Genomic DNA, 15,942 nt, shown 5'->3' on the forward strand with positions numbered 1-15,942 from the left:
GAAGAGGCTCTTGCGCCAGAAGGAGCTGTCTACACTTCCCCTCTTGCGTGAGAAAACCCCTCTTGCGCAATGCCGTTATGCCAATTATTTTCATAAAGGCATTGCGCAAGAGGGATTTTCTTGCACAAGAAGGGGAAGTGTAGACAGCTCCTTCTGGAGCAAGAGCCTCTTCTGCAAAAATGGCGGCTCATTAGGTATGCAAACGAGGCTTGGTGATATTCCATGCTTAGCCTCATTTGCATATTTCTGGCTCAAAAAGCTGTGAGTGTAGACATAACCCCGGTGTTCACACCTCCACATCAGCTGCTAGAAGTGGGCCTCACCCTCCATGACTGAATTAACCTCGTTATCTCTAGCCTTATTCTGGACTGAATATTTATACCTGCCTCTGGAAATTTCCACTACATGCATCTGATGAAGTGGGTCTTTGCCCATGAAAGCTTATGCTCCAATACATCTGTTAGTCTATAAAGTGCTACAGGACTCTTCGTAGCTTTTGCAGATCCAGACTAACATGGCTACCCCTCTGATAATATAAAAATAAACTTTTTCTCATATTTTTCAAGGAAACCACCCTGTGATCTCATTAGGTGTACAAATGAAATGAGTCATGGTATGATCCTTTGGATTACTACTGCTTGAAAATATTTGTATCCGATCAGATAGTTCTGAACTGGTCCTTAGTGGATAAATATCTTAGGATACCAATTACTAAAGAAACTCCATCCTTTAAAATACAAGACAGATGGCCACTGAACACAGAACATGGAAGCAATGAAGAATGTTAAAGTTCATTCCGTGTACAGAATCATAATCCTCTTCACTGGAAATGAACTGTGATTGGCTTCAAATAACCCATGACTCAGATGGAAAAATATGTAACAAATGGTTTTAATTTCTCCTTAGGAAAAAACATTGGCAGGAAATGGCACATTAGTATGCAGCTCGAATGAAGAAACTGCCTTAACATGAGTTAACTACTTATGCTAAACCAGGGGTAGGGAACCTTTTTTGGATCGGGGACCACCAACCCACAGAAAAATCAGTCAAGGGCCACACACAAGTGAGAAGCAAAAAACAAAACCCCCACAATCCTCACTGACCTGGCTCCCAACCCCTGCCCCCCCAACACACACACACACACGATGTGACCTCCAATGGAGAAGCAGCAAAAGACACTTCCCTTCATTCCCCTCAAGCTCCAGCCCCTGGAGTGCGAGTTGGCACTGAAGCTCAGAGCAAGGTCAGTGACCGGACCCCTTTCTCTGCCTCCTTTGTGCCCTGCCCATGAGGTGCTGACCTCCTATCTTGCCCATCACCCCTGGAGTGCAGCACTCCCTCCCCCTGTCTTGTCCCAGTCACCTCCCATCCCCAGAGCCTGACTTAGCTGGCAGAGGGAGTGAGGTTGAGAGAGCACCAAGTGTAAGTGGGAAAGGTGGGAAGCAGCTGGTGATTGGGCCCTGAGAAAGAGGCAGATCAAGTGCAAGGCCTCTGTGAGAAGCAGGGCTGCCAGCTTTCCCAATTGGACAGACTAGTTGTGAATGGTGTCCAGTCAGGGAAATTGGCACCCTTAGAGAGGCGGGAGAGGTTCTGGCACTCAGGGTCCAATTTTCACAAATGAGAAAGCTGGCCACTCTAAACAGTATCAGGAAGGCTCCAGCAACCCTGTTGCACCAGCAGCAGTCAGGAGCCAAACCACCATCCTAAGGAAGCTTTCCAAGGGGGTTGCCTACTCAGCACCAGCCCTGGGGGAAACTAGGAGTCCAGATTCCCTACAGGCTCACTCCATCACTTTCTCTCTCATTCTACAAATAAAAATGCCCTGCAGCACTGGCTTCTCATGCCCTGATTACAGATTGACAACAGCCTGCCTGTTTCCCTCGCCAAGCAACAAGTCCCCTCTCTGTTTGGAGAAAGCTAGCAACTGAAATAGCCAGCAGTGGTGCAATCGTATGGAAAAAGTGAATCCGGGCAAGCTCATTCGTAAGGAAAACAACTCTGGAATTCAGTCCCCCCACCCTTCCCTTCTTCTTGTCAACACAGGTCCCATCCTGGGTAGCCCATGGGCACAACCCTCAGGACTCCACTTCTCCAGCTGCAGGGCTGGTTATTATTAGCTCCGCTGCAAAGAAGCGGATGGACTTTGCAAGCATACAAATGACTGACACACACCAGATTAATGCTGACTTGAGAGCAGAGACTAATACAGGATTTCAATGCAGTTAAAGTTCATTATCTCTGCCACTTCTCCAAATGGCTTGAATAATTCAAATACAGAATCCAATTCATTCTAAAAGGCTTGTGTTACTTTGAACATTTTACTCTCTTGCTACAGGCTAGCTGTTTTGTGACTGCAGACAATGCAGGACAATGCTGTACTCTTAGCCATGCAAAACTTCCTCTCACCCCAACAAAAGGTTTTGATTGTAGTGCTGACTCCGACATGCGAGCTGGAGTGTGTATGGGTTCAGGTTTGGCAGTGTAGGAGTGAGTGACAGCAGCCCAGAGAACTGGCACTGGGAGCTTTCTAAATGTAGTAAGGCTGGATGAAGCAATCGAGAGTTCATTTTGCCTGTTTCTGAAAGACAAACAAGCATTTGGAGAAAAAAAAATCATAGTTTTAGTTTATTTTAGTACCCTGAATGTGAACACATCAAAGCAGCTCTTGATCTAAATAAGATCTTAGGTCTCATCTGCCCAGCCCAGGATTATGCCTGTGGTTCAGGCTACAGGAGTAAACAAAGCAACCCCAGTAAGGTGGATCTGCTTAGAGACATGTGTGGCTTGGTGTCTTTTATCACTCTTCTGTCTGAGACAAGACCTGGTACTGGGATGGGATGTTCAGCTCACAACACTCCTAAGATGTTACTGTGCCCCACAAGAGGCTGTTTGACAGGATGAGCTACACTGGGTGAGATGTGAGTTGGCTATACAGCCTTAACTGAACATGACCCAGCTGTGCAGGAAGAGGCTGGGCTCCTATAAAACCAGAGAGAAGGCAACCCAAAGAGGCTATGGGGGGGGGGGGGAATCAGCAGTACTTACTCATTGCTGAGAGAGGGAAGAGGAAAATGCCCAGGGAAAATAGGAAGGGTGAGACAGCTTGGACCTTTGTAGCTGATCTTGTGATCTCTGGGTTTCTTCCTATGCATTTCTCAGGTAATTGCTTTCTCTCCCCCTGCAGCAGCCTCTTCTTATTCAGCTCTCTCTGGCTTGATAGGAGGCAGCTGAGTTAGGTTCAGTTGAGGCTGTAGCTAGCCTACCCCTCACCTGGGGCAGCCCATCCTGCCAAATAGCCTCTTGTGAGCCATTGTAACCCTTTCAGGGTTGGGGAGGGCTGAGTACCCCATCACAACACCCCTTCCTAGTTCTTTGGGGCAACTTTTGTGCTGATTGCACACACCATTTGCAGTCTCTGTTGCAGCTGAGGTTGCATGTACCATAAACCTGTGCAGAAGCCTGAAAGTAACACCCCATCACACATGCACAAAGGTGGGGGCACCTACTCCCAATACACAGTGCTGAAATATTGGGCAGGGAGCTGAGTTTGGTGTATTGCCAGTTCATCTGTTTAGAACAGGACAATAGCTACAATGCCCACTGTTCAGAAAGAGCATGATCTTTGTGCTGCTTTTATGCTGTTCCATAAAGCAGTGGTCTCAGCAAGGCCAGGGCTCTCTGGGGCCTTCAAGCAAGTTTCAGGGGATCCACCAAAATAAAGCAGAGAGATAAGACTCACTGGGGCCCAAGACAGAAAGCCGAAGCCTGACTATTTAGTGAAGACCTCTTCCAAACGTCTCCCTTAGAGACGTTACTGAGATTAGGTTGTAATAACTACCTCCTTCAGCTAACATCCCATGTCAGGTTGCAGCACTAGCAACCACTGTTTGGAGAGTCAGTTATAACCACACTATATAAGAAGCAGAGGCTATGTCTACACTTGCGCTTTCTTATGTGAGAAATATGCAAATGAGGCTAAGTGTGGACTATCGCTGAGCCTCATTTGCATACCTAATGAGCTGCTGTTTTTACAGAAGAGGCTCTTGTGCCAGGAGCTGTCTACACTGCCCCTTCTTGCGCAAGAAAAACCCTCTTGTGCAATGCTGCTATGCCAATTATTTTCAGGAATAATGGTATTGTGCAAGAAGGGGCAGTGTAGACAGCTCCTTCTGGCACAAGAGCCTCTTCTGCAAAAATGGTGGCTCATTAGGTATGCAAATGAGGCTCAGCGATATTCCACACGTAGCCTCATTTGCATATTTCTCGCACAAGAAGCCGTGAGTGTAGACTTAGCCTAATTGTGTGGAAGGCTGGACTGGGGTGAAGACACTGTACTAAGCTTTAGGACAGCTGGGTTCAACATCCCATGCTGATGGCCATGCCTGCCTGTGTGACACAGCAGCTGCTCACCTCCTCTGAAAAGCGCAGCAAACCAACCCTGTGAGCACGGCCCCCACGGAGCCCCAGGCTGCTCCCTGCCCCTCTGCTGCCCCCCCCGAAGGGAAACCCCGCACTGTGGCCACACACTTCCCTGGGATACCTGTACGAGGGCTGGGGGGAAGGGGAAGCAGGGAAGCGAGCAGCCCAGGTGTCTGGGCCACTGAGTCTTGCGGCAGGGGCAGTACACTCCTCAGTAGCCCTGGCTGTATCTCTGAGGAAATCAATGACAGTAGTCTGAGAACCCAGACATTGTCTGCCACACTTGCTCCCATGCAATGTGAGGATGTGTATGCAAACATGACTACAGAACACAAGAATGGCCATACTGGGTCAGACCAAAGGTCCATCCAGCCCAGTACCCTGTCTGCAGATAGTGGCTAATACCAGCTGTTCAGAGGGAGTGAATCGAACAGGTAACGATCAAGCGATCTCTCTTCTGCCATCCATCTCCACCCTCTGACAAACAGAGGCTGAGGGCACCATTCCTTACCCATACTGACTAATAGCCATTTATGAACTTAACCTCCATGAATTTATCTAGTTCTCTTTTAAACCCTGTTATAGTCCTAGCCTTCACAGCCTCCTTAGGCAAGGGATTCCACAGATTGACTATGTGCTGTGTGAAGAACTTCCTTTTATTTGTTTTAAACCTGCTGCCTATTAATTTCATTTGGTGGCCCCTAGTTCTTATATTATGGGAACAAGTAAATAACTTTTCCTTATTCACTTTCTCCACACCTTTCATGATGTAAATACCTCTATCTTATCCCCCCTTAGTCTCCTCTTTTCCAAGGTGAAAAGTCCCAGTCTCTTTAATATCTCCTCATATGGGACCCATTTCAAACCCCTAATCATTTTAGTTGCCCTTCTCTGAACCTTTCCTAATGCCAGTATGTCTTTTTTGAGATGAAGAGACCACATCTATACACAGTATTCCAGATGTGGGCATACCATGGATTTATATAAGGGCAATAAGATATTCTCCATCTTATTTTCTGTCCCTTTTTTAATGATTCCTAACATTGTTTGCTTTTTTGACTGCCGCTGCACACTGCATGGATGTCTTCAGAGAACTAGCCACGATGACTCCAAGATCTCTTTCCTGATTAGTTGTAGCTAAATTAGCCCCCATCATATTATATGTATATGGGGTTATTTTTTCCCAATGTGCATTACTTTACATTTATCCACATTACATTTCATTTGCCACTTTGTTGACCAGTTATTTAGTTTGGTGAGATCTTTGAAGTTCTTCACAGTCTGCTTTGGTCTTAACTACCATGAGCAGTTTAGTATCATCTGCAAACTTTGCCACCTCAGTATCAACAGTGTATGCTCACAGACAGTGACAAGAGTAGAAGCCATGTGCTTTACCTTGGGGGGGGGGGGGGGGTGTACACAGTGCAGGCAGACGGATACAGCATGCCAAGTGGCTAGGACACAGACAAAGGTCTCAATTCACAGTGATGTCTCCCAAGGGTTACAATCCATGGAGGATCACTTCACTCCCCCAGGATTTTGAGCTAATCTGTGTGAACACACACACAGGGAACCGATGGGCTTGTGGTGTGGTGTAACATGAGGCTCATGGAAGGGGGCCTGGGGCTCAGGGACACTGTGGGCAGGGATGACTGACTGCCTCTCTGTTTTCTGCGTTCTCTGCAGCGGAACCAGCGGGGAGCGAGGGATCCTCCAGCCCTGCGGTGGTGGCACCAACGACCCAGGCACCAGTCCGGCAAGCCAGGCAGTGCGACCTGCTCCTCCAGTGTCACATCCAGGCTGTGGAGCGGATGGGGGACACGGTTAGCAGCAAGCTGCGGGCTGACATGGAGTGGTGGCAGCCAGAGGCGTAGCGAGGGTGTTATGCACCCGGGGGCAAGGGAAAAATTTGCACCCCTTCCTCCCTGCCGCCATGTGACACAGCCTTGAACCTGGTGCACAGCTCAGGGGAACTTGTACTGCATCTTCCCATGAGCAGAATGAATTTTGTGTTGTGCACCAGTACTGAGTTCATGGGGCTTGTTTGGATGTGCCATTGTGGAACCCAAGTTATTAATAAATATTTTATAAACCTTTACTTTTTCTCTCTGCTGCCATGTCTCCTCCCCTTGCTCCATCAGCTCCCCTGGTGCCTGCTGCCCCTCAGCTCCTCACCCTCCTCTGCTGTCCTGACTCCTGCTCTTCTCACTGCCCTCTGCCCTCCTGTGACCTGCCCCCCTCCACCAGCCCTTCACTCCCCCCTGTGCCCACTCCTCCAGTAGCCCCACTCTGATCATGTGAGCTACCCGTCCTCATCCCTTCTTCTCACACCTCCCTCTACACACCTGCCCTGCTTCTCTGCTCTGGTGCTGGTCCCTCCCCTGCAAGTGTCTGCCCTTCTGCTTCACCCCCAGAATCCCCTGGCACCTGCACCTTCCCTTAGCCCTGCATCCTCCTGGTGCCTCCCCCTTTCCTCATTGCCCCTGCCTCCTTTGCCCTCTTTTTCCCTGATGCCCACCCCCTCACCACTCTCTGCCCCCATTCCCCTCATGCCCCTCTGTGCCCTCACAGATGCCTTGCTCCATCCCCACCTTTCACATGCCCACCCCTTCTTTTAAGCCTTCTCCCAGCACCTCCCCCTCCAGCCCCCAATGCCCTTACCCTCTCCTCTCCCAGCATCACCCTGTCCCCCACTGACACCCACTGACACCTCCCCTCCTGCCCTTTTCCTATTTGTCTCCACTTGGCCCCCTGGCATTTGTCTCTCCTCCAGGCTGTCCCTTGGTGCCTTCCTCTCCCAGCTCCTCCCCCTCCACACAAGCCTCTTCCTCTCCCAGCTCCTCCCCCTCCACACAAGCCTCTTCCTCTCCCACCCCTTCCTCTTTCCCCCTCCCCCCCTTCCCCCTGCGCACAAGCCCCTTCCTCTCCCTCCCCCTCCGCACAAGCCCCTTCCTCTCCCACCCCATCCACCTCCCCTTCCGCACAAGCCCCTTCCTCTCCCGGCCCTTCCCCCTATTTTTCCCCCTTCCCTGCCCTGCCCAGTGCCCCCCTAGCGTGGCGCCCAGGGGCAATTCCCCCCATGCCCTCCCTTTGCTACGCCTCTGGTGGCAGCAGGCGTTGGGCCAGTTCCTCCAACACTGCGATCTCATGTGTGACACCATCTCCACCCTCATGTCGCACATCAGCCATGCTGTGCACTCTGGCATGGCCTGGCACCCATCCTGCCTACTTCCCTGTGATGCCTGCCCCAACCCGGCCTGAAGGACGCCGAAGCCTTTGTACCCGCAGAGGCACTGGCAAGAGCTGCCCCTCCCAGCAAGAACTCCCCTCCCAGTTGAGAGTCCCATCCTCCTCCCCCTCCCAATTGGGAGCCCCCTCCCACTGCCCACCCAGCAGTCTGAAGGTGCACTCCACTTGGTTGCGGGCCCGGTTCAGGTATTGGTTGAATGTTTCCTGGCAAGGGTCCATGTGTCCAGTGTATGGCTGCATCAGCCACAGCATGAGAGGGTAGGCCGTGTCCCCCACAATGCACAGTGGCATGTGGACGTCCCCAACCGTCAATTCCTGCTGGGGGAAGAAAGTGCCCGCTTCCATCCTGCAAAATAGGCTAGAGTTTCGGAGGATGCAGGCATCATGTACCCTGCCCAACCACGCCACATAGATGTCCATGAAGTGGGCACGATGGTCCACAAGGGCCTGGAGCACCATTGAAAAGTACCCCTTCCGATTGATGAAGTGGGCTGCTCAATGCTCCAGTGCCCGGATGGGAAGCCCATTCATGGCTTCCCCGCAGTTTGAGAACCCCAGGGCAGTGAAGCCAGTCATGGTTGCGTCCACGTCCCGCAGGCGGATGACCCTCTTGAGGAGGATGTCATTGATGGCTCAGACACCCTGCAGAAGGGCACACAGGGAACACACAGAATGGGGCAGGGTGGGTGTATAAGCCCTTGGGGGGGTGCCTGCCCTCCTGTGATGCCCTCTCCCCACCAAACACGCTAGGGCCCCCTTGCCCCGGAGCCTCATCCACACACACCAGACAGGCCTATGTGAGGGAGGAACGGCACAAGCCCCTGGGGGTGACAGGGCTTCCCCCATACCCTCCCAGGCTCCCACAGCCTGGAGTCTTCCCTTCCCCTGGGCAGGGACTGCAGCCCCCCCGAGGGCCTTACCTGCATCAAGACGGCACCCACTGTGGACCTGCCCACGCCGAACTGGTGTGCCGCTGAGTGGTAGCTGTCTGGGGTGACGAGCTTCCACATGACGATGGCGACCCTCTTGTTCATAGGGATGGTGGGCCGCAGCAGGGTGTTGCCTATGAGGAGCGCAGAGGTGAGCCAGCCACACAATTCCAGGAACATCTACTTCCGCATCCTGAAGTTGTGGAGTCACTGCTAGTCATCACATTGCTCCAGGACCAGCCGGTCCCACCAGTCGGAACTGGTGTCGAGTCTCCAGTATCGCCTCTCCACAGTGGGGAAGGGATGCCACAGTGAAGCCGCCACATCCAGGGAGAGGGAGTCCAGAGTGAGCTCGGCATTGAGCTTGTGCAGGAGTAGTGAGGCAGCATAGAGAAGCAGCTGCAGGCACTCCAAAATGACAGTGTGGGGCCAGAGCAGGCACAGGGCCATCCCTGGCTCCATGGCACAGCAAGGAGAAGGCAAAAGTCCCCAAAAGCACTAGCGCACAAGCTGTGGTGTCCAAAGAGGAAGAGGGCAACCACAACAGGAACTGCTACAGCTTTCAATCCCTACCAGGAGTCCCAAAGCATGCAGCAGCAGAGAAACAGCTGTCCAGGGAGATTGCTTTAAGCACGTGTCTCAGAGGAGCTCCAGCCTCCGCCCCCAGAAGGTCCCGGTGCCCTTTTGCCCTGTCTGAAGTGGTTCCGGGAGGGAGGTCTTTGCCCAAGAGCGTCCCACCAATGTGGTCGCTCTCTTGTGCAAAAGTGCTTTGCTATTGTGATGCGCTTTGACCATTGTGGACGCACTCTTGTGCAAGAACTTTTGCACAAAACAGTTCTTCTGCAAGAAGCCTGCAGTATAGACATAACCCTAATGTTAAGTTTGCTCCTTTTCCTGGGTATTTTGTACAGCATCAATAGCAAATGTTTCAAGATTTAAGGAACCCCTCAAAATGTAACGTGTTAACAGGAAAGGTGACAATAATCCCCTTAAATTCCAGAGGCTCCCAAAGCATGTGACAAAACATAAGCAGCACAGTTTCCATCACTTTCAAACACAGCACAGCCACTTTTGGAATGGAGGAGCTAAAGAGGAAATGAAATAAATACAAGCTTTATAGTCAGGACAGGTGGTACATGTGTCCCCTTTAGTTTAAGTGATAGAGGCCAGGGTGTGAGTTTTATTCCTGTTGATAACCCAGGCCAGACACCAAGACAAAGTGATAGCCCAGATAGGATTTTGACTCCTGGGCTGCGTTTAGATTGGCAAGTTTTTCCGCAAAAGCAGCTGCTTTTACGGAAAAACTTGCCAGCTGTCTACACTGTCCACTTGAATTTCCGCAAGAACACTGATGATCTCATGTAAGATTGTCAGTGTTCTTGTGGAAATACTATGCTGCTCCCGTTCGGGCAAAAGCCCTCTTGCGTAAATGCTTTTGTGCAAGAGGGCCAGTGTAGACAACACGGTATTGTTTTGCACAAAAAAGCCCCAATCGCGAAAATGGCGATCAGGGCTTTCTTGCACAAAACCGCGTCTAGATTGGCACGGATGCTTTTCCGCAAAAAGTGTTTTTGCGGAAAAGCGTCCGTGCCAATCGAGACGCTCTTTTCCGCAAATGCTTTTAACGGAAAAACTCTTCCGTTAAAAACATTTGCGGAAAATCATGCCAGTCTAGATATAGCCCTGCAGACTTCAGCTGCCCAGAATGAGTTCCCCCTACAGTGGGAGTGTGTAGCAGTGGTGAGGTGTGTCAACATGCCCCCTCAAATGGCAGACCCACGCAACACTTAAGAGTTGATTTCTGCCTGCTAAGAGGTCACTCCTTCAGCTGAAATGGCAGAGGTCTGTGCTTTGCATCCAAAAGGTCCCAGATTCGGTTTCTATGCCAGAGACCAGGTTTTGCCGACTTCTGATAGCGTGAGGAGGCTGTTCACTACAACGGACAAGTGTAAAGGACACTTGCTTGAGGGGGGACTAGGTAGTGGCCAGGCACATCCCAGCCAGGAGGATCCCACCTTAGAAAACAGGCAAGATGTGGGGGTGCGGGTGGTGCTGCAGCTCGCCCTGTGCATCTCTGCCCTACGGACACTAGGAGGAGGCTGCAGCTTTAAGCACGAGCCACACCCAATTTTTGCAGCAGTTCCCCCACGGATGATTCACCAGCCGGTCTGGCTGCTGTTTACTTCAGGTTCCCCACGTCCCCGCCGAGCAGGGGCAGCGCGCTCGCCGTGGCAGAGGCGACCATGTCAGGGATGGCAGCGAAGTTGGCGAAGGAGCGGGAAACAGCCCGGGGCTTGGGCTCCAACGCGAAGGCGTTTAAATACCTCAGCCAGGACTTCGAGGCGCTGCGGGACGAGTGCCTGCAGGCTGGCGCGCTCTTCCAGGACCCCGCCTTCCCCGCCGTCCCCTCTTCCCTGGGCTACCAGGAGCTGGGGCCCACCTCGTACAAAACTCAGGGCATCACGTGGAAGAGACCAACGGTAGGGGCGCGACCGGCCGGGGGTGAGGGAGGAGGGACAGAGAAGCAGGGGATTGGTGTGAAGGGCAGAGCAGAGCTGTGCGTGTTTGGCTGGTGGGAAGGCTGCGGTGATGGGGGGGCTCCTGTCCCCCCTCCCCCATACCAAGGGGGAATGTTGGTGGCAGGGAGATGCCTATAAATAACAGCTGGACTTTTCCGTGCACAACGACAGCTGCAGAGGAGCCCAGCCTCCTCATCGTAACCCCTGACACCTGAATCTTAGGAGCCAGGTGTGTGTGGCTTGTGGGGGAGGGACACCTGCTTTGCGTTTTGCATTAGGGCCTTCTCTTTACTAGTGATAGAAATGTAGCCGTGTTAGTCTGGGGTAGTTGAAGCAAAATGCAGGACAATGTAGCACTTTAAAGACTAACAAGATGGTTTATTAGATGATGAGCTTTCGTGGGCCAGACCCAATTATCACCTGTAATACCATTAACTCACAAACATCCCACTCTCCCTACCTTTAATATCAGCAATTCACAGACACTTACCTTCCTTCCTCCCCCTTCCCCCCCCCCCCCCCCCGCATCCCCCTTCTGTTCTGCAATGTGATTTGTCCTTTTCATATTTGTTCATTTTTTTTAAATTGTATCCTTTGGTATATATGGTTGTGACTACTTTCTTCCACTATTTGATCTGAGGAAGTGGGTCTGGCCCACGAAAGCTCATCATCTAATAAACCATCTTGTTAGTCTTTAAAGTGCTACATTGTCCTGCATTTTGCTTTCTCTTTACTAACGAGCCAAACCTAGCCTCTGGGCTGGGACCACCCCAACGGGGCTGGGGATCGGTAGCAGAAGGCTCTACTTTTGTCTTGAGCCGGCTGCAAGAGATGAAATGACACCGGACTAGGTTATAGCAAAAATGCTGCTCTTAACCGGAGAGGGGGAAGTTGCATGAATTACAGAGCCCCAGGCTGCGAAGTCAAGGAGGAAGAACGTACTTTTCCCAAGCTCAGCACACAGAGCAGCGAAAGCTTGTCTGTTGCCTGAAAACCTCCCCCCCCCCCCTGAAGAATGCACCTTACTGACTCCTACTCAATAGGAGCAGCCTGCTAAAGGACCAAGGGAGGCACCTCTGAGATGCATGGGGCAGTCCCTCGGCCAGGACCTAAGAGTGCAGATGCACTAATGGCTCAGCGATGTGTAATGAGAAAGTTTAAAAAGTGCTAGTTCTGTTTGGATTTATTTAAACTTTGGGCTAGAAAAGTAGCTAAAAAGTTTATGGAAACTATGGAAATGTCTGGGCTTGCAGTGCTGATGCTTATTAATAAACATGAAGGTTAAGTCTCTGAATTTCACAGATTCACTTCAAGGACCTCTTATTTATATTGCTGTAGGGCAGGAGTGTCCCCATAGAAGTCAGGGGAGCTATGTTGATAAAAACTTGGGTCCTGATCTTCCTCCTGCAGCTATTTAATGTTTATTCCAGATACCTTGCTCTTGGCTCATCTTGAGTTCAACACAGTAACTGTGTTTACTTTAAAGACAGGAGTCAGTATTTGAAGCCACCCAGGCAATGACTGGTTTTCCGTGCAAAACTCGATGAAGGGCAAGACTCAATAATCCTCATTCACATTCTATTGCCCTCCCACAATGTGGTCAGTTGAAGACAGCTTTTTTTTAATATGTAATAGTGCCAGGAGGCTGTTCTCTGCTGTGAGTTAACTCATTTGTTTGCATTCCCAAAATACATAACTAATTCAGCATGGTTTGTTCATATTGAACAGGTGTAAACAGGTATGAATTCATGTCCCAGCTCCTACACTGTCCCCACCCTCAGATCCACTCCCCTCTACAGCTACACAGGTCTCTGGTGAAATATACTTGTCAAGTTTGAGAGGTATTGCAAGGACTGTATCTCCATTACCATCTATTCTTTTTCCTTCTTTTCAGCCAACTAATGTTGCTTGCTCCGTTCTTCGTTTTACCAGTCACTGAGAGAGTCTTTCTTGCTTCAGTTTCCCTATTTGCACCCTTCCCCCTAGACTTTCTAGATCCCCTTCTTTCTACCCTGATTGATACAGGGAGGTTATATTTTCCTACCAGCTGTGCAGCATCCCTTATCACTTTGTTTATTGCCTACCTTTTGCAGGGGTACAGAGGAATAAAGTTGGTCAAAATACTCAGAATTTTGCACCTTTTGCAAAGGGCCACATTCATCCTTGGTGTAGTAGGAGCTACATTATGGAGGAATTTGGCTGAAAATGGCCCCAAAAGAGCATTGAAACTGCTCCAAGAACAAATGGAAAAATCCTTCAGGGCTAAGAGCCAAACAACTAAAGCCCAATCAATATGCTTTCCTATGAAGGGGCTGGCCACAAAGGCCTCTGTTTACTCAGGAACCACTCTGGACAGTGGTGCCACTTCAGATTTGGAGGAGGTGGCAACTTTAACTGCGATTTCAGGGGATACTAAGGCACTTCAAAACATTTAATTTTTGGCAGATAGCTTGCAATTTGCTGACAGGAGCACTGTATCTTTTTATCGCTCTCTCTCTCTCTCTCTCTCTCTCTCTCTGTGTGTGTGTATATAGATATAGATATAGATATAGGGAGAGACCGACCGACCCCTGTTCATTCAAGAACTCTTCCTAAACAGTAAGACCTAGGACCACCAAATTTGATATGTGGCTTCCTTTTGTCATAGCTTAAAGGAAGTTCTGGGTTTGTTTGCCCCAGGGAAATGTGACGTGCCTGGAATGGGACTGTTTTCCATGACATGGAAAGGGAGGGGGCTGATTATAGGAGACCTTTATTTAAAGTGAGCACTGTGGGCAGCAAGCACAGGAGAGAGCTATAATGCAGAGTGAATGGGGAGGCAGCGGAGTGGCCACCTGGGCCATATGACTGGCCACCAGAGCACATAAATGCCCCCTGCCCCCAAACAGTGCTACCAAGGGAGGGGCATCTATGCACACCGGCCCTGCTGTCTCTGCGCCCGTCAGGGACCAAACCTGAGAACGCGGCCCATCCCCAGAAATGTTGCAAGTTGGAGGGGCACTGGATGCCAGGCTGGCCTCCAGAACCCTGCCTTCCCTGACCAGTTGCAGGTGGGGGGGGGGGAGAAGCTGGAGATTGGGGCCGCCCCCAAAGCCTCACCCTCCTTGGACCAACTGCAGGATGGAGGAGGCAGCTGGAGGCCAGTGCCAGCCACCGGAGCACTAGGCTCATGCCCCTTGCACAATCTGGAGGCTAAAGCTGGCCCTCCAGTTTTGGCCCCCCAGGAGGAGCCACCATCCAGAGAGTGCACCCCCTGACCCAACTTCAGATTCCCCAAGCCCCTACCCTGACTTCTGCACCCCCACTTCCTGCTCTGAGCCTCCCCATACTGAACCCTCACTCTGCCCTCACTCCATCACCATCTGCCCTGAGCCCCTAACACCTGCCAGCCCCCTGCTTTCATTCCAGCACCTCCTGCCCTGAGCCCTCCACCCCCCACACCTCCAAGGCTCTTCCTTTAACCCAGCACTCCCACTCCCTGCCCTCAGTCCCTGAACCCCTGCATGCCTGCCCCCCACACCTCCCAGCCCCCTGCCTGAGCACCCACATGCCTCCCAGCCCCCTGTTCTGAACAATCATTTAAATAAATAAAGCATGTACATTTTCTTTTTAATTTAAAAAAAGAAAACCAAACCTACTACCCTAAGGACCCAAGCAACACCAGGTACATATACAAATTCCTATTATAAAAGAGAAAATTAAATATTAGACCCAGTCAGCTCTAATAATAACATTTTCTGATATCTTGTGGAAGTCACTTAAGGGATATTGGTTCGGTTTAATATTTTAATGTGTATTTACTTTGTTACTAACTGTGCCGAGAGAGAGCTCGAGCTCCTGTCAGGATTCCTGGGTTCTATATCTGCTCTGGGAAGGGAGTGGTTTCTAGTGGTTTACAGCAGATGTATGTACAGCTGGGTTCTTTATAAGAATGGCCATACTGAGTCAGACCAAAGTTCCATCTAGCCCAGTGTCCTGTCTTTAGAAGGTGGCCAGTGCTAAGTGTTTTAGAGGGAATGGACAATAGGTAATCATCAAGTGAATCATTCCCAGTTGTCCATTCTCCTCTACTGGCAAACAAAGGCTAGGAACGTGCAGAGTGTGGTGTTGGATCCCTACTTGTTCTACCAATTGGTGGACCTGTCCTCCAAGAATGTATCTACCGTAAAATCTCAAGTATGATGCACACTTTTTTCCCGCTTTTTAGGGTCAAAGCCAGGGTGCGCATTATACATAAGAGCTATTTTTTTAAAAGTTTTAACTCTCGCTCCCCTCCACACAGAAACTTTCCTGCTGCAGTGTGGCGTGGGGGCCACAGCCCTGCCAGGATCCCAGACAAGGCAAGGAGCCAGCTGCAGTGCCCTGGCTCACTGCCTTCCCGGTGGTCCTTCAGGCTGTGCCAGGGGACCCCCGCAGCAGACACAAGCTCAGCGCGATGCGAGCTCAGCTGGGCAGGGGGACCCCGCGGCAGGTGTGAGCGCAGCGCGGCATGAGCTCAGCTGGGCAGGGGGACCCCATGGCAGGTGTGAGCGCAGCACGGCATGAGCTCAGCTGGGCAGGGGGACCCCACAGCAGGTGAAGCAAGGAGCCGGTGGCGCTGCTAGGCTGCATAGCCCTGGTTCGCTCCCTGCCTGGTCTCGGCATGGGGAGCTAGGCAGGGGGCCCCATGGCAGGCGCAAGCCCCTTCCTTCCTATATATACCGTAAAATCGCGAGTATAATGGGGGTGCACATTATAGATAAGAGTTCAGTTTATTCTAGAATTCTGACGTTTAAAAGATAGGTGTGCATTATACTCGCGATTTTACGGTAATTCTTATTGGAACC

At 50.9% G+C, this 15,942-nt stretch overlaps 1 protein-coding gene and 1 long non-coding RNA gene across 2 annotated transcripts in view; one reads left to right on the top strand and one right to left on the bottom strand.

Annotated features, from left to right (window-relative positions):
• Nucleotides 1–2,254: 2,254 nt before the first annotated feature.
• LOC142828029 (uncharacterized) lies at nt 2,255–3,981 on the bottom strand. Its single transcript, XR_012902946.2, has 2 exons — nt 3,046–3,981; nt 2,255–2,578 (listed from the first exon to the last, which is right to left on the bottom strand). It is a non-coding gene; the product is annotated as an uncharacterized LOC142828029 (long non-coding RNA).
• Nucleotides 3,982–10,711: 6,730 nt separating this feature from the next.
• Nucleotides 10,712–15,942, top strand: part of LOC102458713 (calpain-2 catalytic subunit) — a 57,210-nt gene continuing 51,979 nt past the window's right edge. The window contains exon 1 of the mRNA XM_075925266.2: nt 10,712–11,077. Coding sequence (XP_075781381.1) covers nt 10,841–11,077 — 237 coding nt within the window. The 5' untranslated portion in view covers nt 10,712–10,840. The remainder of the gene's footprint in view (nt 11,078–15,942) is intronic.

The sequence above is a fragment of the Pelodiscus sinensis genome, chromosome 3, assembly GCF_052426305.1.
Source record: "Pelodiscus sinensis isolate ZL-2025 chromosome 3, ASM5242630v1, whole genome shotgun sequence".
Classification (NCBI taxonomy): Eukaryota; Metazoa; Chordata; order Testudines; family Trionychidae; genus Pelodiscus; species Pelodiscus sinensis.